This window comes from Pseudophryne corroboree, chromosome 2, assembly GCF_028390025.1.
Source record: "Pseudophryne corroboree isolate aPseCor3 chromosome 2, aPseCor3.hap2, whole genome shotgun sequence".
Classification (NCBI taxonomy): Eukaryota; Metazoa; Chordata; class Amphibia; order Anura; family Myobatrachidae; genus Pseudophryne; species Pseudophryne corroboree.
The window spans coordinates 1015435117-1015458486 of NC_086445.1; the positions used below are offsets into that span (position 1 = coordinate 1015435117).

At 48.0% G+C, this 23370-nt stretch overlaps 1 protein-coding gene across 1 annotated transcript in view; it reads left to right on the plus strand.

The window, feature by feature from the left end:
• UMODL1 (uromodulin like 1) overlaps positions 1-21910 on the plus strand; it is a 105755-nt gene extending 83845 nt beyond the window's left edge. Inside the window, exons 13-18 of the mRNA XM_063956687.1 lie at positions 9860-10128; positions 10381-10526; positions 11191-11427; positions 12024-12183; positions 17932-18019; positions 19974-21910. Of these exons, the coding sequence (XP_063812757.1) occupies positions 9860-10128; positions 10381-10526; positions 11191-11427; positions 12024-12183; positions 17932-18019; positions 19974-20161 (1088 nt within the window). The 3' untranslated portion in view covers positions 20162-21910. The remainder of the gene's footprint in view (positions 1-9859; positions 10129-10380; positions 10527-11190; positions 11428-12023; positions 12184-17931; positions 18020-19973) is intronic.
• The last annotated feature ends 1460 nt before the right edge of the window (positions 21911-23370 follow it).

A 23370-nucleotide genomic window follows, 5' to 3' on the forward strand; every position in this document is an offset into this window, starting at 1 on the left:
TATCACCAGAACGAAGAAAAAACCTCGTAATGCCGTGAGTAAAATACCTAACTGCATAGCAAATTTACTTGGCGCAGTCGCACTGCGGACATTGCGCATGCGCATTTGCGACTAATCGCTCCGTTGCCAGAAAAATATAACGAACGAACAACTCGGAATGACCCCCAAAGTTCCTGCTGCGATCAACTCAGAATTACCCCCAAAGTGTCTTAGCAGTCAGTCAGCTGGGCAGACATCACAATATACCTTTGTAAGTATATTTTACTGATGTTTCTCCACAGCCAGCTTTAGACATAGTGGCCCATTTATCAAGAAGTGATAAAACTTGTTATGAAAGATAAATGTAGCTCCAGTCAATCATCTCCCAACTGTCATGTGTCCAGCTCCCAATTGTCATGTGCTCAGCTCTCAACTGTCATGTGCTCGGCTCCCAACTGTCATGTGCTCAGCTCCCAACTGTCATGTGTCCAGCTCTCAACTGTCATGTGCTCAGCTCCCAACTGTCATGTGCTCGGCTCCCAACTGTCATGTGCTCGGCTCCCAACTGTCATGTGCTCGGCTCCCAACTGTCATGTGCTCGGCTCCCAACTGTCATGTGCTCAGCTCCCAACTGTCATGTGTCCAGCTCTCAACTGTCATGTGTCCAGCTCCCAACTGTCATGTGCTCAGCTCCCAACTGTCATGTGCTCAGCTTCCAACTGTCACGTGTCCAGCTCCCAACTGTCACGTGTCCAGCTCCCAACTGTCATGTGTTCAGCTCCCAACTGTCATGTGCTCAGCTCCCAACTGTCATGTGCTCAGCTCCCAACTGTCATGTGTCCAGCTCCCAACTGTCATGTGCTCAGCTCCCAAATGTCATGTGCTCAGCTCCCAGCTGTCACGTGCTCAGCTCCCAACTGTCACGTGCTCAGCTCCCAACTGTCACGTGCTCAGCTCCCAGCTGTCACGTGCTCAGCTCCCAGCTGTCACGTGCTCAGCTCCCAACTGTCACGTGCTCAGCTCCCAACTGTCACGTGCTCAGCTCCCAACTGTCACGTGCTCAGCTCCCAACTGTCACGTGCTGAGCTCCCAACTGTCAGGTGCTCAGCTACCAAATGTCACGTGCTCAGCTCCCATCTGTTACATGCTCAGCTCCCAAATGTCACGTGCTCAGCTCCCAACTGTCAGGTGCTCAGCTCCCATCTGTTACATGCTCAGCTCCCAAATGTCACGTGCTCAGCTCCCAACTGTCATGTGCTCAGCTCCCAACTGTTATGTGCTCAGCTCCCAACCGTCACGCGCTCAGCTCCCAACTGTCACGTACTCAGCTCTCAACTATCATGTGCTCAGCTCCCAACTGTCAGGTGCTCAGCTCCCATCTGTTACATGCTCAGCCCCCAACTGTAACGTTTTCACCTCCCAACTGTCATGTGCTCAGCTTCCAACTGTCACGTGCTCAGCTCCCAACTGTCACGTGCTCAGCTCCCAACTGTCACGTGTCCAGCTCCCAACTGTCACGTGCTCAGTTCCCAACTGTCACATGCTCAGCTCCCAACTATCACGTGCTCAACTCCCAACTGTCACGTGCTCAGCTCCCAACTGTCATGTGTCCAGCTCCCAACTGTCATGTGCTCAGCTCCCAACTGTCATATGTCCAGCTCCCAACTGTCATGTGTCTAGCTCCCAACTGTCATGTGCCCGGTCCCAACTGTCATGTGCTCAGCTCCCAACTGTCAGGTGCTCAGCTCCCATCTGTTACATGCTCAGCTCACAACTGTCAGGTGCTCAGCTCCCATCTGTTACATGCTCAGCTCCCAACTGTCACGTGCTCAGCTCCCAACTGTCATGTGCTCAGCTCCCAACTGTCATGTGTCCAGCTCCCAACTGTCATGTGCTCAGCTCCCAACTGTCACGTGCTCAGCTCCCAACTGTCAGGTGCTCAGCTAACTGTCACGTGCTCAGCTCCCACCTGTCACGTGTCCAGCTCCCAACTGTAACGTGCTCAGCTCCCAACTGTCACGTGCTCACCTCCCAACTGTCAGGTGCTCAGCTTCCAACTGTCACGTGCTCAGCTCCCAATTGTCAGGTGCTTAGCTCCCATATGTTACATGTTCAGCCCCCAACTGTCATGTGCTCAGCTCCCAACTGTCACGTGCTCAGCTCCCAACTGTCACGTGCTCAGCTCCCAACTGTCAGGTGCTCAGCTCCCATCTGTTACGTGCTCAGCACCCAACTGTCACGTGCTCAGCTCCCAACTGTCACATGCTCAGCTCCCAACTATCATGTGCTCAACTCCCAACTGTCACGTGCTCAGCTCCCAACTGTCATGTGTCCAGCTCCCAACTGTCATGTGCTCAGTTCCCAACTGTCACATGCTCAGCTCCCAACTATCACGTGCTCAACTCCCAACTGTCATGTGCTCAGCTCCCAACTGTCACATGCTCAGCTCCCAACTGTCACGTGCTCAGCTCCCAACTGTCATGTGTCCAGCTCCCAACTGTCATGTGCTCAGCTCCCAACTGTCATATGTCCAGCTCCCAACTGTCATGTGTCCAGCTCCCAACTGTCATGTGTCCAGCTCCCAACTGTCATGTGCTCAGCTTCCAACTGTCACGTGCTCAGCTCCCAACTGTCACGTGCTCAGCTCCCAACTGTCACGTGTCCAGCTCCCAACTGTCACGTGCTCAGTTCCCAACTGTCACATGCTCAGCTCCCAACTATCACGTGCTCAACTCCCAACTGTCACGTGCTCAGCTCCCAACTGTCATGTGTCCAGCTCCCAACTGTCATGTGCTCAGCTCCCAACTGTCATATGTCCAGCTCCCAACTGTCATGTGTCTAGCTCCCAACTGTCATGTGCCCGGTCCCAACTGTCATGTGCTCAGCTCCCAACTGTCAGGTGCTCAGCTCCCATCTGTTACATGCTCAGCTCCCAACTGTCATGTGCTCAGCTCCCAACTGTCAGGTGCTCAGCTCCCATCTGTTACATGCTCAGCTCACAACTGTCAGGTGCTCAGCTCCCATCTGTTACATGCTCAGCTCCCAACTGTCACGTGCTCAGCTCCCAACTGTCACGTGCTCAGCTCCCAACTGTCATGTGTCCAGCTCCCAACTGTCATGTGTCCAGCTCCCAACTGTCATGTGCTCAGCTCCCAACTGTCACGTGCTCAGCTCCCAACTGTCAGGTGCTCAGCTAACTGTCACGTGCTCAGCTCCCAACTGTCACGTGTCCAGCTCCCAACTGTAACGTGCTCAGCTCCCAACTGTCACGTGCTCACCTCCCAACTGTCAGGTGCTCAGCTTCCAACTGTCACGTGCTCAGCTCCCAATTGTCAGGTGCTTAGCTCCCATATGTTACATGTTCAGCCCCCAACTGTCATGTGCTCAGCTCCCAACTGTCACGTGCTCAGCTCCCAACTGTCACGTGCTCAGCTCCCAACTGTCATGTGCTCAGCTCCCAACTGTCAGGTGCTCAGCTCCCATCTGTTACATGCTCAGCACCCAACTGTCACGTGCTCAGCTCCCAACTGTCACATGCTCAGCTCCCAACTATCATGTGCTCAACTCCCAACTGTCACGTGCTCAGCTCCCAACTGTCATGTGTCCAGCTCCCAACTGTCATGTGCTCAGTTCCCAACTGTCACGTGCTCAGCTCCCAACTATCACGTGCTCAACTCCCAACTGTCAGGTGCTCAGCTCCCAACTGTCACATGCTCAGCTCCCAACTGTCACGTGCTCAGCTCCCAACTGTCACGTGTCCAGCTCCCAACTGTCATGTGCTCAGCTCCCAACTGTCATATGTCCAGCTCCCAACTGTCATGTGTCCAGCTCCCAACTGTCATGTGTCCAGCTCCCAACTGTCATGTGTCCAGCTCCCAACTGTCATGTGTCCAGCTCCCAACTGTCATGTGCCCGGTCCCAACTGTCATGTGCTCAGCTCCCAACTGTCAGGTGCTCAGCTCCCATCTGTTACATGCTCAGCTCCCAACTGTCACGTGCTCAGCTCCCAACTGTCACGTGCTCAGCTCCCAGCTGTCACGTGCTCAGCTCCCAGCTGTCACGTGCTCAGCTCCCAACTGTCACGTGCTCAGCTCCCAACTGTCACGTGCTCAGCTCCCAACTGTCACGTGCTCAGCTCCCAACTGTCACGTGCTGAGCTCCCAACTGTCAGGTGCTCAGCTACCAAATGTCACGTGCTCAGCTCCCATCTGTTACATGCTCAGCTCCCAAATGTCACGTGCTCAGCTCCCAACTGTCAGGTGCTCAGCTCCCATCTGTTACATGCTCAGCTCCCAAATGTCACGTGCTCAGCTCCCAACTGTCATGTGCTCAGCTCCCAACTGTTATGTGCTCAGCTCCCAACCGTCACGCGCTCAGCTCCCAACTGTCACGTACTCAGCTCTCAACTATCATGTGCTCAGCTCCCAACTGTCAGGTGCTCAGCTCCCATCTGTTACATGCTCAGCCCCCAACTGTAACGTTTTCACCTCCCAACTGTCATGTGCTCAGCTCCCAACTGTCACGTGCTCAGCTCCCAACTGTCACGTGCTCAGCTCCCAACTGTCACGTGCTCAGCTCCCAACTGTCACGTGTCCAGCTCCCAACTGTCACGTGCTCAGTTCCCAACTGTCACATGCTCAGCTCCCAACTATCACGTGCTCAACTCCCAACTGTCACGTGCTCAGCTCCCAACTGTCATGTGTCCAGCTCCCAACTGTCATGTGCTCAGCTCCCAACTGTCATATGTCCAGCTCCCAACTGTCATGTGTCTAGCTCCCAACTGTCATGTGCCCGGTCCCAACTGTCATGTGCTCAGCTCCCAACTGTCAGGTGCTCAGCTCCCATCTGTTACATGCTCAGCTCCCAACTGTCATGTGCTCAGCTCCCAACTGTCAGGTGCTCAGCTCCCATCTGTTACATGCTCAGCTCACAACTGTCAGGTGCTCAGCTCCCATCTGTTACATGCTCAGCTCCCAACTGTCACGTGCTCAGCTCCCAACTGTCATGTGCTCAGCTCCCAACTGTCATGTGTCCAGCTCCCAACTGTCATGTGCTCAGCTCCCAACTGTCACGTGCTCAGCTCCCAACTGTCAGGTGCTCAGCTAACTGTCAGGTGCTCAGCTCCCAACTGTCACGTGTCCAGCTCCCAACTGTAACGTGCTCAGCTCCCAACTGTCACGTGCTCACCTCCCAACTGTCAGGTGCTCAGCTTCCAACTGTCACGTGCTCAGCTCCCAATTGTCAGGTGCTTAGCTCCCATATGTTACATGTTCAGCCCCCAACTGTCACGTGCTCAGCTCCCAACTGTCACGTGCTCAGCTCCCAACTGTCACGTGCTCAGCTCCCAACTGTCATGTGCTCAGCTCCCAACTGTCAGGTGCTCAGCTCCCATCTGTTACATGCTCAGCACCCAACTGTCACGTGCTCAGCTCCCAACTGTCACATGCTCAGCTCCCAACTATCATGTGCTCAACTCCCAACTGTCACGTGCTCAGCTCCCAACTGTCATGTGTCCAGCTCCCAACTGTCATGTGCTCAGTTCCCAACTGTCACATGCTCAGCTCCCAACTATCACGTGCTCAACTCCCAACTGTCATGTGCTCAGCTCCCAACTGTCACATGCTCAGCTCCCAACTGTCACGTGCTCAGCTCCCAACTGTCATGTGTCCAGCTCCCAACTGTCATGTGCTCAGCTCCCAACTGTCATATGTCCAGCTCCCAACTGTCATGTGTCCAGCTCCCAACTGTCATGTGTCCAGCTCCCAACTGTCATGTGTCCAGCTCCCAACTGTCATGTGTCCAGCTCCCAACTGTCATGTGCCCGGTCCCAACTGTCATGTGCTCAGCTCCCAACTGTCAGGTGCTCAGCTCCCATCTGTTACATGCTCAGCTCCCAACTGTCATGTGCTCAGCTCCCAACTGTCAGGTGCTCAGCTCCCATCTGTTACATGCTCATCTCCCAACTGTCAGGTGCTCAGCTCCCACCTGTTACATGCTCAGCTCCCAACTGTCACGTGCTCAGCTCCCAACTGTCATGTGCTCAGCTCCCAACTGTCATGTGCTCAGCTCCCAACTGTCATGTGTCCAGCTCCCAACTGTCATGTGCTTAGCTCCCAACTGTCAGGTGCTCAGCTCCCAACTGTCAGGTGCTCAGCTCCCAACTGTCACATGCTCAGCTCCCAACTGTCACGTGTCCAGCTCCCAACTGTAACGTGCTCAGCTCCCAACTGTCACGTGCTCAGCTCCCAACTGTCATGTGTCCAGCTCCCAACTGTCATGTGCTCAGTTCCCAACTGTCACATGCTCAGCTCCCAACTATCACGTGCTCAACTCCCAACTGTCATGTGCTCAGCTCCCAACTGTCACATGCTCAGCTCCCAACTGTCACGTGCTCAGCTCCCAACTGTCATGTGTCCAGCTCCCAACTGTCATGTGCTCAGCTCCCAACTGTCATATGTCCAGCTCCCAACTGTCATGTGTCCAGCTCCCAACTGTCATGTGTCCAGCTCCCAACTGTCATGTGTCCAGCTCCCAACTGTCATGTGTCCAGCTCCCAACTGTCATGTGCCCGGTCCCAACTGTCATGTGCTCAGCTCCCAACTGTCAGGTGCTCAGCTCCCATCTGTTACATGCTCAGCTCCCAACTGTCATGTGCTCAGCTCCCAACTGTCAGGTGCTCAGCTCCCATCTGTTACATGCTCATCTCCCAACTGTCAGGTGCTCAGCTCCCACCTGTTACATGCTCAGCTCCCAACTGTCACGTGCTCAGCTCCCAACTGTCATGTGCTCAGCTCCCAACTGTCATGTGCTCAGCTCCCAACTGTCATGTGTCCAGCTCCCAACTGTCATGTGCTTAGCTCCCAACTGTCAGGTGCTCAGCTCCCAACTGTCAGGTGCTCAGCTCCCAACTGTCACATGCTCAGCTCCCAACTGTCACGTGTCCAGCTCCCAACTGTAACGTGCTCAGCTCCCAACTGTCACGTGCTCAGCTCCCAACTGTCAGGTGCTCAGCTCCCAATTGTCAGGTGCTCAGCTCCCATATGTTACATGTTCAGCTCCCATATGTTACATGTTCAGCCCCCAACTGTCACGTGCTCAGCTCCCAACTGTCACGTGCTCAGCTCCCAACTGTGACGTGCTCAGCTCCCAACTGTCATGTGTCCAGCTCCCAACTGTCATGTGTCCAGCTCCCAACTGTCATGTGCTCAGCTCCCATCTGTTACATGCTCAGCACCCAACTGTCACGTGCTCAGCTCCCAACTGTCACATGCTCAGCTCCCAACTATCATGTGCTCAACTCCCAACTGTCACGTGCTCAGCTCCCAACTGTCATGTGTCCAGCTCCCAACTGTCATGTGTCCAGCTCCCAACTGTCATGTGTCCAGCTCCCAACTGTCATGTGCTCAGCTCCCAACTGTCATGTGTCCAGCTCCCAACTGTCATGTGTCCAGCTCCCAACTGTCATGTGCCCGGTCCCAACTGTCATGTGCTCAGCTCCCAACTGTCAGGTGCTCAGCTCCCATCTGTTACATGCTCAGCTCCCAACTGTCATGTGCTCAGCTCCCAACTGTCAGGTGCTCAGCTCCCATCTGTTACATGCTCAGCTCCCATCTGTTACATGCTCAGCTCCCAACTGTCAGGTGCTCAGCTCCCAACTGTCACATGCTCAGCTCCCAACTATCATGTGCTCAGCTCCCAACTGTCAGGTGCTCAGCTCCCATCTGTTACATGCTCAGCTCCCTACTGTCAGGTGCTCAGCTCCCAACTGTCACATGCTCAGCTCCCAACTGTCACGTGCTCAGTTCCCAACTGTCATGTGTCCAGCTCCCAACTATCAGGTGCTCAGCTCCCAACTGTCAGGTGCTCAGCTCCCAACTGTCAGGTGCTCAGCTCCCAACTGTCAGGTGCTCAGCTCCCAACTGTCACGTGCTCAGCTCCCAACTGTCACGTGTCCAGCTCCCAACTGTCACGTGTCCAGCTCCCAACTGTCACGTGCTCAGCTCCCAACTGTCATGTGCTCAGCTCCCAACTGTCATGTGCTCAGCTCCCAACTGTCATGTGCTCAGCTCCCAACTGTCAGGTGCTCAGCTCCCATCTGTTACATGCTCAGCCCCCAACTGTCACGTGCTCAGCTCCCAACTGTCACGTGCTCAGCTCCCAACTGTCACATGCACAGCTCCCAACTGTCAGGTGCTCAGCTCCCATCTGTTACATGCTCAGCACCCAACTGTCACGTGCTCAGCTCCCAACTGTCACGTGCTCAGCTCCCAACTGTCACGTGCTCAGTTCCCAACTGTCACGTGTCCAGCTCCCAACTGTCATGTGTTCAGCTACTGTCATGTGTTTGAAAAATTACAGTTGTAAGTTGATTGGTTGGGACACCATTTATCATATGCCAAGTTTTATCACTCGTTGATAAATGGGTACTATAGTGTTCAAAATATTTTAAGAGAGAACAAATAAAAAGAAGTTGCAATACCACTTAACGTATTGAACAGTGTTGTTTATTGTCTATTGTAGTGCAGGATTCACATCAGCCATACTTATGTGTATATTGAGCTTAATTCATGTTTGGACACAAATGCAATTGCGATTTTCTAGGCTGCGGAACTGCTAATGTCAGTAAGTGAAGCTGCCACCCAGGAATGGAAAGAGATGCCCACCGGAGCCATCGCAAACTCATTCACAATTGCATACACATTTGGAGCCTATATGCAAAGACGAGTAACATCGGAGCTAAGAGCCGGCCAATGGCTACGCAGACTGGCACCATGTTTTTGTATGTACAAGCTAACAACTGATGCCACATACACGCCCTGAAAACAGCCATGACATGCTTGCGTTATACCAACCACTCCCTGTTAATACCTCCAAACAGTCACTTCCTGTCCGTTACTTTTCCATGAAATCATTGTGAGCGGGACAGCAGCGGCACCTTGCCACATGCGCATTGTGATCGCAGCACATGCGCAGTTTGCCAGTAATCGCTCTGTTGCATGATAACCGCCATTGCGTACAAACATGAATTAGACCAATTGTGTGTACGTGTAACATATGTAGAGAAAATGTCAGAACAAAGCCATGTAGACATCTCAAGAAAACCATCTGCGATGAGTAAACTTTGCAAACTCAACAATGATGGCAAAAACATTGACCAAGTATGAATGTTTCCAATGTTTCATTATTCCTACCTCATCCAGTGACGGCAGGGGAAATGTATCAAATGGTGAAAAGAGAGGCGAAGTGGACCAGTGGAGAAGTTGCCATAGCAACCAATCGGTTTTACAGAATTCTCTTCATAAATGCTACCTCAAAGATGTTTAGTTGACTCTTTATTCTGTTTGATGTACCTCCCCCATGAGGAGTTAGGGCAGTGGTTTCCAAACTCTTTTGAATCAAGGCGCCCTAGAATATCAGAATTTTTTTCACGGCACCCCTAGGCCAAAAATTTCTTTTTGAGAAATTTAGAAAGAAATATTACATTAAGTAGATAGCGTTTATATGTCATCCTTAGGGTCAATTGTGTGGTGAGGGACAAGATTTGCTTCTGTTTGGCCACATATTTTATGACTGGCAGCCACCAGCACTGGTTTTGCCTATTACGTTGACCATGAATAATTTGAATTGGTCCTGGACCACCAACCCAGGGCACTCCTGCAAGTGTCCCGAGGCACCCCAGGGAGCCACGGCACACAGTTTTGGAACCTCTGAGTTAGGGTGATTGTTAGTAAAGGTTGGATTATACCAAGAGCTCAGTCATAGAAAAAATTGGGGGCTGGATCACGGAGAAGTCCGCTGAGAGACATCTAGTGGAGATACCACAGAGACTCAGGATGCGATTATTATATAATTAATAGTTAATGATTTATGTTTCACATAGAAGCCACCAGTGCCCCCTTTCTGTTACCCATAAGCACTAAGATGACGACCCACCAGATGTCCCCCAGCCTGACGCTGAAAGATGCCAGCAAGGTGGTGTGTGAGATGGGGAAGATCGGAATCGCCATAGACAAGGACTTTCTGAAGGTGATGTCCATCACCAGCCAGTCTCTGTTCCTGGGGAGCCCCAAGTGCTCTGTGAACTGCAGCACGGACATCTTCATCCTAATACAGGCCGGCTGGAAGGAGTGCAACACCGATGTCTACAGTGTGAGTGCGCTCAGGCTTTACTTCCCATTCGCCAGATTAGATTGTCAGCTTGTGACCCAAGTGGCAAAGACGGAAGACACAGCTGGACCTCAATACAGGGGCTCAGATGTTTCCAGCCACTTCATCTCTTACTATAGGCTATTATACTTAGCCCATAGTGTGTGTGGTCACACAGCCTCTGGTAGCTCGGGTCACTTGTCTTGGCCTCTGTATTCTTATTTCCTTTCTAATTATATGGCATTTGTATTTCAGAACACAACTCATACGGTGGTAAACTCCACACTGTTCATCGACCTGTCATCAACATTCCAACACATGACTCCAAAGCCTATCAGTACCATCCGTTGTGTGTTCAAGAACGACATCCTGTGGTCAAGCGGATACAACCCTGCTGGAGGGTAATGTACATTGCTGTTGCTTTTGACGGAGTGTGGTGTTTCCAGGCTTAGGATTGGTTGGGGCAGGGGTACTCTGTGCATTGGACAAATATACAGATGGGTCCATGTTTATCTTGACCTTTAATAGGATTAAGTGAGACTGGGCAGTCGGACTTAATCCCCTGCTGTAATGACTTAATCCCCTGCTGTTTTGTTCTCTGTATTGTATTGCAGCTGAGAACAATAGATGGTTTTTGTTAATAAACCATGTTGTGCCTAGGCGCAGCAAACTAGCCAAGATAACCGTGGACCCATCTGTATACGTTTTCCAACATATTCATATGTGAAGTTGTAAGGGCCATTTACTGTACATCGCCACTACATGTATGACCTGTGCACACATACAGACGTGGACAAATTTGTGGTACCCTTCCATTGAGAGAACTTGGTATATCATTCCAGCCTCCCTTAGGTTTGGTTATCGTGCTGGGTGCATTATAATGTATGTTCTAGCATAGAAAATGGACAGATACTCGGATAGGTGGGCAGATACTCTCATTAGCATTAATTAGTACGGAAAAGCAGCTGTATGAATCCAACGCAGACTCAGGCCAATGTTACTACCCCCCTCCTGACTGATACAGAAATCTTTGACTTCACATTTCTTATTTAAACTTTTCGCTAGATTGTACACCATCATTGAGAAACTAGAAGGTGGCGGATCATTTTGGCCAGAATTTCAGCTGTTTATTGGGGACCAGCCCATCCCTGCCAACTTCACCCTCTCAGCCACTGACGACATCACCGTTCAGATCAGGATAAAGACGGAGGAGAGTCAGTATAAAGTGGTCATCAATGAGTGCTGGGCAACCCCCACCGATAACTCCAATGACCCAGTGTCTTTTCCCTTTATCAAGAACAGGTAATCTATTGGTCCTTGTGGTTCTCATTTCCCATTGTTACTTTTGCCTATTCATTATGTTTGTTCATTATGCTTAAAAAAAATCCAGTGCATTGATTTAATTCGTACGATTTTTATGCGTTTTTGGTGTGAATTTCTGCACATTTGCAAAGCCAATTCTTAGTAAATGTGCGATTTCCACTGATTCCAATGTTATTTAGACGATATGTGTAGCTACTGATGGTAATTTGTTGCGATTTGGAGTGCATTTGGCAAGCGACTTCCATGCAAATGAATCCTTAGTAAATTTGCGATTCGTAAAATTGCAGCTTTTACTGCAAAAAACGGCAAAAACAAAATAACCCCAAAACATTTCTGTTTGTGTCTTGTGAACACGCGTCTATACATGCTGCAATCGTGCCAAGATATTGTCTAATTGTCCACGAGCTGCAGCAATAGAGGCTCAGAAAGATCCTGATCCAGTGCTGAATGGTTGGATCTCTCTGATTGCCCTGTGTATGGGAACCGGCACATGTTTTACAGTCAGTCTGCTCAGGTTTGTGTATAAAAATTTCCGTACTGTCCCCTCTGTGATTGGTTTGTGCTCTGTGTTTCAGCTGTGCTTTGACAAACACCTTCACCACCATCCACACAAATGGCATCTCCAGCAATGCGACATTTCAAACAAAGATCTTTTCCTTTGTCAACAACCCCATAGTTTATCTGCACTGCCGGCTTCATGTGTGCAAGGAGGAGCCACCCACAACCTGCAAACCGGTATGCACCGTCTTTATGTAATGCAGTGGTACCGTAGCCATTGTGCAGTTATCATTGGCCCTCATTCCGAGTTGCTCGCTCGCTAGCTGCTTTTAGCAGCTTTGCACACACTAAGCCGTCGCCTACTGGGAGTGAATCTTAGCTTTGCAGAATAGCGAACGAAAGATTCGCAAAATTGCGAAAAGAATAGTGATCAGAAATTTCTTTGCAGTTTCCGAGTAGCTCGATACTTACTCTGCCACTGCGATCAGTTCAGTCCTTTTCGTTCCTGGTTTGACGTCACAAACACGCCCAGCGTTCGCCCAGACACTCCCCCGTTTCTCCAGCCACTCCCGTGTTTTTCCCAGAAACGGCAGCGTTTTTTCGCACACACCCATAAAACGGCCAGTTTCCGCCCAGAAACACCCACTTCCTGTCAATCACACTCCGATCACCAGAACGAAGAAATTTCTTCGTTAAGCCGTGAGTAAAATACCAAACTTCTTAGCAAATTTACTTGGTGCAGCCGCGGTGCGAACATTGCGCATGCGCAGTTTGAGGAAAATCGTTGCGATGCGAAGAAAAATAACGAGCGAACAACTCGGAATGAGGGCCAGTGTGCAGTGATCAGTGTGGAGTTCCCAGTCTACAGTTAGCAGTGTGCAGTTATCAGTGTGTGGTGTGCAGTTATCAGTATGCAGTTACCAGTCTACAGTTATCAGTGTGCAGTTATCAGTGTGCAGTTCTCAGTCTACAGTTACCAGTGTGCAGTTATCAGTGTGCAGTGTGCAGTTGTCAGTATGCAGTTACCAGTGTACAGTTATCAGTGTGCAGTATGCAGTTACCAGTGTACAGTTTTCAGTGTGCTGTTCCCAGTGTGCAGCTTATTAGTGTGCAGTTCCCAGTCTACAGTTACCAGTGCGCAGTTATCAGTGTGCAGTGTGCAGTTTTCAGTATGCAGTTACCAGTGTACAGTTATCAGTGTGCAGCTTATTAGTGTGCAGTTCCCAGTCTACAGTTACCAGTGTGCAGTTGTCAGTGTGCAGTTATCAGTGTACAGTTAACAGTGCGCAATTACCAGTGTACGGTTGTCAGTGTGCCGTTACCAGTGCACAGCTCTCAGTGTACAGTTATCAGTGTGCAGTTACCAGTGTACAGTTATCAGTGTGCAGCTCTCAGTGGCCCTCATTCCGAGTTGATCGCTAGCTGTCGTTGTTCACTGCGTAGTGATCAGTTAAAAAAACTGCAAAACTGCGCATGTGTATGCACTGCAATGCGCACGCGCGGCTTACGGGTACAAAGAGCATTGTGCTTTTGCACAGGTTCTAGTGACGCTTTCAGTCGCACAGCCGATCGCAAGGAGATTGACAGAAAGTGGGAGTTTCTGGGTGTCAACTGACCGTTTTCTGGGAGTGGTTGGAAAAACGCAGGTTTGCTGGGCGGGTATCTGACGTCATTACCGTGTCATTCGTCGCAGTAATCATCGCACAGGATAAGTAACTACAGGGCTGGTCTTGTTTTGCACAAAATGTGTTTGCAGCCGCTCTGCTGCACAGGCGTTCACACTCCTGCAAAGTGAAAATACACTCCCCCGTGGGCGGTGACTATGCGTTTGCACAGCTGCTAAAAGTAGCTAGCGAGTGATCAACTCGGAATGAGGGCCAATGTGCGGTTCCCAGTGTATGGTTATTAGTGTGCAGCTCTCAGCGTACAGTTATCAGTGTGCAGTTTCCAGTGTGCAGTGTATAGTTATCAGTGTGCAGTTACCAATGTACGGTTATCAGTGTGCAGCTCTCAGTGTACAGTTATCAGTGTGCACTGTATAGTTATCAGTGTGTAGTTACCAGTGTACAGTTAACAATATGCAATTACCAGTGTACAGTTATCAGTGTGCAGTTACCAGTGTACAGTTATCAGTGTGCAGTTATCAGTATATATATATATATATATATGGTTTATACAGTATATGGTTATCAGTATATGGTTACCAGTGTATGGTTATCAGTGCGCAGTTACCAGTGTGCAGTTACCAGTATTTGGTAATCACTATGCAGTTACCAGTGTGCAGCTCTCCGTGTGCAGTTCCCAGTGTATGGTTACCGGTGTGCAGTTACCAGTGTGCAGCTCTCAGTGTGCAGTTCCCAGTGTATGGTTACCGGTGTGCAGTTACCAGTGTGCAGTTACCAGTATTTGGTTACCAGTGTATGGTTATCAGTGTGCAGTTATCAGTATATATATATATATATGGTTTATACAGTATATGGTTATCAGTATATGGTTACCAGTGTATGGTTATCAGTGCGCAGTTACCAGTGTGCAGTTACCAGTATTTGGTAATCACTATGCAGTTACCAGTGTGCAGCTCTCCGTGTGCAGTTCCCAGTGTATGGTTACCGGTGTGCAGTTACCAGTGTGCAGCTCTCAGTGTGCAGTTCCCAGTGTATGGTTACCGGTGTGCAGTTACCAGTGTGCAGTTACCAGTATTTGGTTACCAGTGTATGGTTATCAGTGTGCAGTTACCAGTATTTGGTTACCAGTGTATGGTTATCAGTGTGCAGTTACCAGTATTTGGTTACCAGTGTATGCTTATCAGTGTGCAGTTACCAGTATTTGGTTACCAGTGTATGGTTATCAGTGTGCAGTTACCAGTGTATGGTTATCAGTGTGCAGTTACCAGTATTTGGTTACCAGTGTATGGTTATCAGTGTGCAGTTCCCAGTGTATGGTTACCGGTGTGCAGTTAACAGTGTATGGTTACCAGTGTGTAGTTATCAGTATATGATTATCAGTGTATGGTTATCAGTGTGCAGTTACACAGTGTGCAGTTACCAGTGTATGGTTATCAGTGTGCAGTTACACAGTGTGCAGTTACCAGTGTATGCAGAGCCGGCCCTAGGCATAGGCAAACTAGGCAATTGCCTAGGGCATCTGGTATGCCAAGGGGCACAAGCAGCTTCTGCTGATTAAAATGATGGCCCTCATTCCGAGTTGATCGGTCGCAAGGCGAATTTAGCAGAGTTACACACGCTAAGCCTACGCCTACTGGGAGTGAATCTTAGCTTCTTAAAATTGCGACCGATGTATTCGCAATATTGCGATTACAAACTACTTAGCAGTTCCTGAGTAACTTCAACCTTACTCTGCCTGTGCGATCAGTTCAGTGCTTGTCGTTCCTGGTTTGACGTCACAAACACACCCAGCGTTCGCTCAGACACTCCCCCGTTTCTTCAGCCACTCCTGCGTTTTTTCCGGAAACGGTAGCGTTTTCATCCACACGCCCATAAAACGCCGTGTTTCCGCCCAGTAACACCCATTTCCTGTCAATTACATTACGATCGCCGGAGCGATGAAAAAGCCGTGAGTAAAAATACTATCTTCATTGTTAAATTACTTGGCGCAGTCGCAGTGCGAATATTGCGCATGCGTACTAAGCGGATTTTCATTGCGATGCGATGAAAAATACCGACCGATCAACTCGGAATGAGGGCCGATATACGGCATGCCTATATTCTGTGTGTAGCATTTCGTATGAAGGTACAACCACAGTCGCACACAGTATATAGGAATGCTGCATATCATTTTAATCAGCAGAAGCTGCTTGTGCATCCTAGCCACATAGCAATGCAAATAAGATGCATTTTCATAAAAAATAGGCACCCGACGTTAGCAGAGCTGCCAGTTGACTCACGCCAGGAACTAAATGTGTCTTTATGTGTATAAGGACATTAATAATGTGTAACATATGTGTAAGGGGCACTATGTGTGTCATTATGTGTATAAGGGCACTAATAATGTGCGGCATATGTGTTAGGGAAATTACGTGTATAAGGGCATTAATTAGGGTTGGCATAATGTGTAAGGCGCATTATGTTTATAAGGACATTAATATTGTGTGTCATATGTATAAGGGGCATTACTGTGTGGTATTATGTGTATAAATGCATTACCAATGTGTGGCATTATGTGTATAAGGTGCTCTACTGTGTGGCGTAATGTATAGAAAGGGCACTACTGTGTGGTCTAATGTGAATAAAGAGCAATATGGTGTGGTGTAATGTGAATAAGGAGCAATATGGTGTGGTGTAATGAGAATAAAGAGCAATATGGTTTGGTGTAATGTGAATAAGGAGCAATTCAGTATGATGTTATGTGAATGAGGGGCACTAATGTGAGGAGTAAAGTATATAAGGTAAAGTGGTACTACTGTGTGATGTAATGTGAATAAGGGACACTATCGCATGATAAATTGTGAATAAAGTTGCACTACTGTGAGGCATAATTTGAATTGGGGGTACTATTGTGTGGCCATGCCCCTTGCCAACAAAAACACATACCATTTTGGGCTGCACCGAATGTGCACACTGTTCTTATTTAAATTACAGGGGAAAGGGAAAAAAAAGGACTGCTATGTGTGGGGGGTGATGGTCCTGGTATAGGGGTGCAGGGTCAGAGGCGGAACTAGCAGTGGTGCTAGGGGGCACCAGACAAAATCTTGCCTAGGGCATCATATTGGTTAGGGCCGGCTCTGAGTGTATGGTTATCAGTGTGCAGTTACACAGTGTGCAGTTACCAGTGTATGGTTATCAGTGTGCAGTTACCAGTGTGCAGTTACCAGTGTATGGTTATCAGTGTGCAGTTACCAGTGTGCAGCTCTCAGTCTACAGTTACCATTAATTCTAAAGCCCTTTGTGATCTTTTTTTTGCAATGATATTCTGAAAGAAACTGTCCGTATAAGGTTAAATCACTTTCCCGTTTTCTGAGTCTAAACAAATGGTGATATAGATCAGTGGGTGATTCAGAGGGTAATGTATCAAAATCAATTTGGTCAAAGAGAACCTTATCCGCATCGTCATCTGTAGAGAGACTATGCCCTGTGCAGCCTGAACATCAAGAAAACCAATCTGGCTATATGCCAAACCTGCTGTCAGTTATGTACCTTCATTTATAACACAATACAGATAACACACGTGTGTTATGTATCTCAATTCAATTCCTGAATCCTCCCCCTAATATAATGTGTGTAAGGAGGTGGTGGGTGTCAAGGAAGGTATAATACACTTAAATACAGTGTACAACCTGACACAAACAACAAGTCCTGCACTCTCACCAGCAGACAACCGCTGGGGTGCCATACAAATTAATATAAAAATATCCAATTAGTATAAAGATCGACAGCCCCCCAAGGGGGATGAGATGGCACTTACCAGACTTCACCAAATAATGATGTCCAAGATTTTTATTCAGCAAATTGCCAGCCAATGTTTGGTCTGTACAAGGACCTTTTTCAAGGCTTTTGTAAAGCAAATAGGTCAACACACGAGGGGAACAGGAATATAAGGTCATGCCTCCCAGGCCCCTGTTTATATACCAGAATACGGCGCCAGTTTGCTTTTTTTGGCGCCATTTTCTGGACGTCACGCAGCCGCTGCGGCCCGCCACCCCCGTTCGGTCCGGCCACGCCTGCGTTGGCCGGACCGCTCCCACGAAACGGCGGCCAAACGCCGCCGTTCTGCCCCCTCCCGCCCAGCGATCATCTCTGCCTGTCAATCAGGCAGAGGCGATCGCAGCCCTGCTACGGCCTTCGGCCGTCTGGCATGCGCCGGCGCACTACGGCACCGGCGCATGCACAGTAGGGACCCGTTCAGAATGACCCCTTTTGTCCAGCTTTTTACCGTCCAGTCAAAACCGGTATGTGTGAAATAGCCCTATTTAATTGAGAATTGTACAGTCATAATGGATAACTTTTTTTAATGTTCTGGTTGTTTCAGTCGTGTAGCAGTTTCCGCACTGTACCGAGTGGTGAAAATGTCTTTACTGGTGTTACCAGAATGGGACCCCTGCGCCGCGCCGGCCAGCGTAAGTGTTTGCATTTATTTCTGCATTTTTAATTATTTAATATTTAAAGGAAGAACTGGTGAGGTAAAAAAATCTATGGTGTCCCCGATGGGAGAGGTTAAATAAATGCGGAGCCTCAGTCTAACTATATGTAGACTGAGGATCCACATTTTTTTGTACCTCTCCCTTTGGACCTCTGTTGTTGATGTGCGCCATTGTACCTTCTCCATCAACTGTAGAACCATTGGCCACAGACTATCGATGGTTACTAGCCATCAATGGTCAATAGCCATCCTCAGTAAAAAGTTATTGTACAGATCAGAGTTGGAAGTTTATATTCCCAGAACGTCAAACCCCATGAAATGGGATTTTTCTGCTGTTAAACTCGATTCCTGCATTTTTTTGCAACAGCTTTGCTCATTTCTTGGCTAGGGCCATATGGACAGTTTTGACTTGTAATAAATATCCTGTGAGTGGGGGTACAAAACACATGCTTTCTGGAGGGAAAACGTGCCACCACTAGTGCCCTATACACTCTGCCAAGTTGGTTGAGAACGTATTAAACATACAGCTCATGTATAATAGTTCTTTAGATGTCTGTCTGTACTGCTCCTTATATACCGGGAGGACAACGACACATTTTTAACACGCGAAATTGGGTCAAATAATCTCCCACCCTTATATGCTTAAACCCCACCTGATCCACCTATCCTTGCCTCCTATTTCATCAGAAACACCCACTTTGGGCAAAATTCCACCCTTTTTCTCTCCCACAAGTAGCGACTGTTCCGATTTGCAAAAGGGGTGGAACTCTGGCCAAAGTGGGAAGTATGCAGCTTTAATTAAAACATCACTTGGTAATTTTACAAAGGAGGAACAAGTTATGGCTGAGACAGTAGATGGCAGTAGAACTACATCCACAAACATAAAGACTAAAATTCTAAATAAATGTTGAATATTATGAAAATCTACGTGTGAAGTATTACAGCAGTCTGTGTTTTATCTCTTTTCTTGACAGCATGGAAATAAATTAATATTTAGGACCATTTCATAAAAAATAATACAAGTTATAGCCAATCACAGAATAATAAGTATTAAGTAAATTAACATTCTTTGGTCAATGTCTCCTAGAGGTGTTATGGGTCTGATTCTAAGTCAGACAATGCAGTATCCATATGTAAGTCTTTTGTCGGCCGTGTGTCAGTGGCTTTTGTAGATACAGCTCCAGGTCCCTCCTGGTGAACAGCTGTGCATCTCAGACTTTAGATGCTCAAATACTGCTCAGTGCATCTTTAGACTCCACCATCGAAACTTGCACCAATTCTAGGTGCATATTGTCTGTCAGAATACGACCTTCAATGTGAGCGTTTAAGCGTCTGAGTCCACAACCACTTCAGCGGCATGTCCTGCACCATGCTTATAAGATGGCTATCTCCATGCTTTCACGTCGCCACCTCTCTGTCACCGTCTAGGAACACCCAATATATTCTCAAGGTATTTCTGAGACCATGCATCTGAATTGGTACTGCGACTCTGTGCGGACGTAGTCTGGACGCATGCGCAGTGCGACCGAGATGCATAGCACAGTAGAAAAATATCTGCAGCCAAAATTAGCATTGCGATTAACTCAGAGTCAGGCCATATAGATTTCTATCAGAATAAACCAGCGTTTCAGATGCGCGTTACATATCCTTTAAAAGGAGGTGACAGGTGCCCATTAATGAAGAAAATAATGTAAATAAAAATTAACGGAAAATAAAAAAATCCTGAATCAATTAGACAAAATAAAAATAAAGAAAAGTTTGATATACTGTACATTGAATTGAAAATAAAATAAAAATTATTTTGCTATTAATAGAAAAGTGTTAATCGCCGACTACGCCGGTCCATAAATTGAACTGATCCTTCATCTTCGACTAAAAAATGTATTTAAATGAAATATTCACATTGGTTTTTCCTTTGATGTATTTCCCAGCGAATGTTTTAGACTCACCATCGCCAGCCGCTCTGGGCCCGGGATACATCGCTCTCATTATCATCGGTGTGTTTGCGCTGGTCGCCATCACGGCGGCCATTTTGATCTGCTGGCATAAAAGAAGAACTGGAAACTACAACTTCAAACTTAAGTGTAAAGATGTTGGGTATGAAGTGTTCTCCAACTAGACACGGCAGCATCATTAAATCTCATGTAATACACACAATACAGATTTATTCTGTGCTTCTCAGCCATGTTATTCATCAGTCAAAGTTGTATACTGACATTACCTTGGGAAGGTGGCACACCAGACCTGTGACCTGCATTGGACACAACTGAGGACAATTGTGTGTCATATCTCAGGGCAACAAAATAAAATGACTCTGACTGATGTTATTAAGGCATGGCTGGAAAGCACAGAAGGAAACCTGAATGGAAAAAGCTAGGAATTTACTGGAAGACTCAGAAGGACGCTTGTTGCCTGAACAAATCTGTTTATGTGTAACGGGAGAAGGATGTTTTCATGCTTGTGAAGGTGATGTCATACGTATTCATTTACATGTACAGTAGCAGCTTCTGTAATCTGTGCGTCACCATTAGAACATATCTCACAGTAAGTGACTACGCTATATAATGAGAGCAAGAGGGAAATGTATTATTGGCTGTGTTATTTCATCGCTATGGCATCTCCTGTATAACCGCTAATCGCAGTGATACATAATTTGATATTGCTGGAATGTATCAGAGGTCATGCAATAACTGGCCTCTCTCTAGACCTGTGCCCACCATGCTGAGACAATACATAGGGCGGTATCCAATTACCCGCGGTCATTGACTGCAGGTAATTGGTTCACCGGGGGTTATCCAATTAGCTCCGATACGGCGGCGCGATACGCGGCTTATCAGAGATTTTGTTTCAACTGTCTCAGGCAAGCGAAACGAAATCTCCGAAAACAGCAAAACGAGGCTGTTTCTAATGAAAACCTATACAGTCGGTTTCGCTGACTTTCTTCGGTTGCAGCACTCAGATCTGCAGTGCAGACAGAAGACGTCTTTTTGTTCTTCAGAACCATCGCAGCTGCTACTTCTAAAGCTGGGTACACAGTGTTACGGCGGATCGGACCGACATATCGCTCGCAGCGGCGCATATCCAGCAGTGTGTATGCCCGATATGTGGGTGTGCGCAGTTGCTAGCGACATCGCCAGGTTTGATGGGCTATGTCTTGTAGTATGCTGATGAAGGACGGAACATAATTGTTCCATCCTTCATTAACATCGCTCAATGTGTACCCAGGTCCCGACATGTCGGCGAGTCGGGCTGACATATCGGCTGGGTACTCATCGCTCGAGTGTGTAACCAGCTTTACTGTACAACAAGGAATCAGGGCCATTATGCCAGCTGTGGTATATCGTCCTGCAATAGGGCACTCTATATACTGTATTGATATGAATGAGGGCAATAGGGGTTGGGCAGTGTTGTCAGACTGGTGACATCTTTTACTCTCTGCGGGGTGGGGAATGGTGCGATGGGCAGTGACATCTTATTCTGCCAGCCTATCACTGCAGTCAACAGATTATTACAGACAACACTTAAACAGATTGTTACCAATGGTATTTTTATTGTGAACCAATGGCTAGCATTCGGCTAATTACTAAGCAGTGTGGGGAAAGGCTATTCAGTGAAATGACATACTGAAAAGAACATATAGGATCACTGTAAGTAATGCACCTCAACCAAAAGCTGCCCATACACCAATCTGGCTGGTTGGAATTAAAATCTGGTACAGGATGAGAGCATTTGAAAAGGTCAACTGTCATTTGCTCCCATTCATGTCATTTGCTCCCATCCATTACCAGATTTTCGTTCCAACCGGCCAGATTGGAAGATAGATCTTTTGGTGTATGGGCAGCTTAACAGTTGCTTTTCTCATAAGCCAGGCAACAGACTTGAAAATATTAAAACATACAGTATCTCCCTGCATCATCGCTACATGTGTTAGTATAAGCAGGAAATATTAAAAGTATTAAAAACAATGGCTAGGGCCGGATGTAATGAAGTCCGAGTTGACCAGAGGTGCGGGCCCCCGGCCTAACCTGGGCATTTTTTTTTAAAGGGGCAACCATTTACAAGACAAAACCATGGCTTGTAAATGATTGCCCCTTTAAAGAAATGTGTGAGTTCAGGGAACCTGCACCTCCGGTCAACTCGGACTTCATTACATCTGTCTCCAGCTCTACATTCCAGATCCAGTTGAGCATGCAATAAGTAGCAGCCCGAATAATAAGTCCACAGCATTAATGTGTAGATTTGGTACGTAGGAAAGGACCCGACAGGTCCGTATTCAATGGGGCGGCCAAATCCAACTGTTGGATTTGGACGCTCCCGACAACTGTCAGTACCTGGGGAGACTGGGGAGGCAGAGACGCCACTCAAACCCCGTGCTGTGTCGTCCGGCGGCCAGGTCTGCTGGGCGGCGGTGTCCATCCCTGCTGCTGCTGCCACTGCCGTGTTGCTGGGAGGCTGCCACTACTCACCCATCCCCGCTCCCCCATCTCATCTCCCCGGTTCCGACAATGTCTATCCGACTTTAAAAAAAAGTCAGATTGACATTGTCGGAACAGGGGCCAAAACCTGTCGGATTTGGCCGTGGAAAACGTGGATCTGCGGCTAATCCGACAATCCACGTGTTCTCCAACAAGTCGGGGATTCTCGATATGTCGGAAAAAATGGCCCGGCATTGAATAGGTCGGAACCCCTTCCGACCTAAATCTGTCGGAAGCTGCCGTCTTTCCGGCAAGACGGCAGCTTCCGACACTTATTGAATACACCCCTTAGTGTACAAATGTTAGTAAAGTACACAGCTTCAACCAGCCCTGCCCGACTGCCCGCTTAAGGAAGCTGTGTGTGGTGGGATGTAGGTCACACTGCGCAGCTACCCGCACTCCCGCTTAAGGACTGCGACACAGCAGTGCCCAGTTTGGTTTGTCAATCCTGGGAATCTCGGGATTGAGACTTTTTCAATGGTGTAACCAGGGATTGATAAAACGGCCTGGGATTGGCCTCCCTAGTTGGGACACTGTCTGGTGAGCATTTGGGGAAATCTCCATTCATAATGGACATGAGGATTTGTTGATATTATACCCACGGTGTGAGAGGTATATACTGTATAACTGGATCCAGTATAAAGCTGCTCGACAAGTACTAACATGGATACTAATCATACTAATCTGCACGGTAATGCTGTGTGACTCATTATTTGGGCTGCTACTTAGTGCACGCTTGATTGGATCTGGAAATAACATTGCAAAAGACTTTGTTTGTTTTTAATACGTTTCATATATTTGTTTCCTGCTTATTCCAACACATGTAGCGATGATGATGAAGGGATATATATTT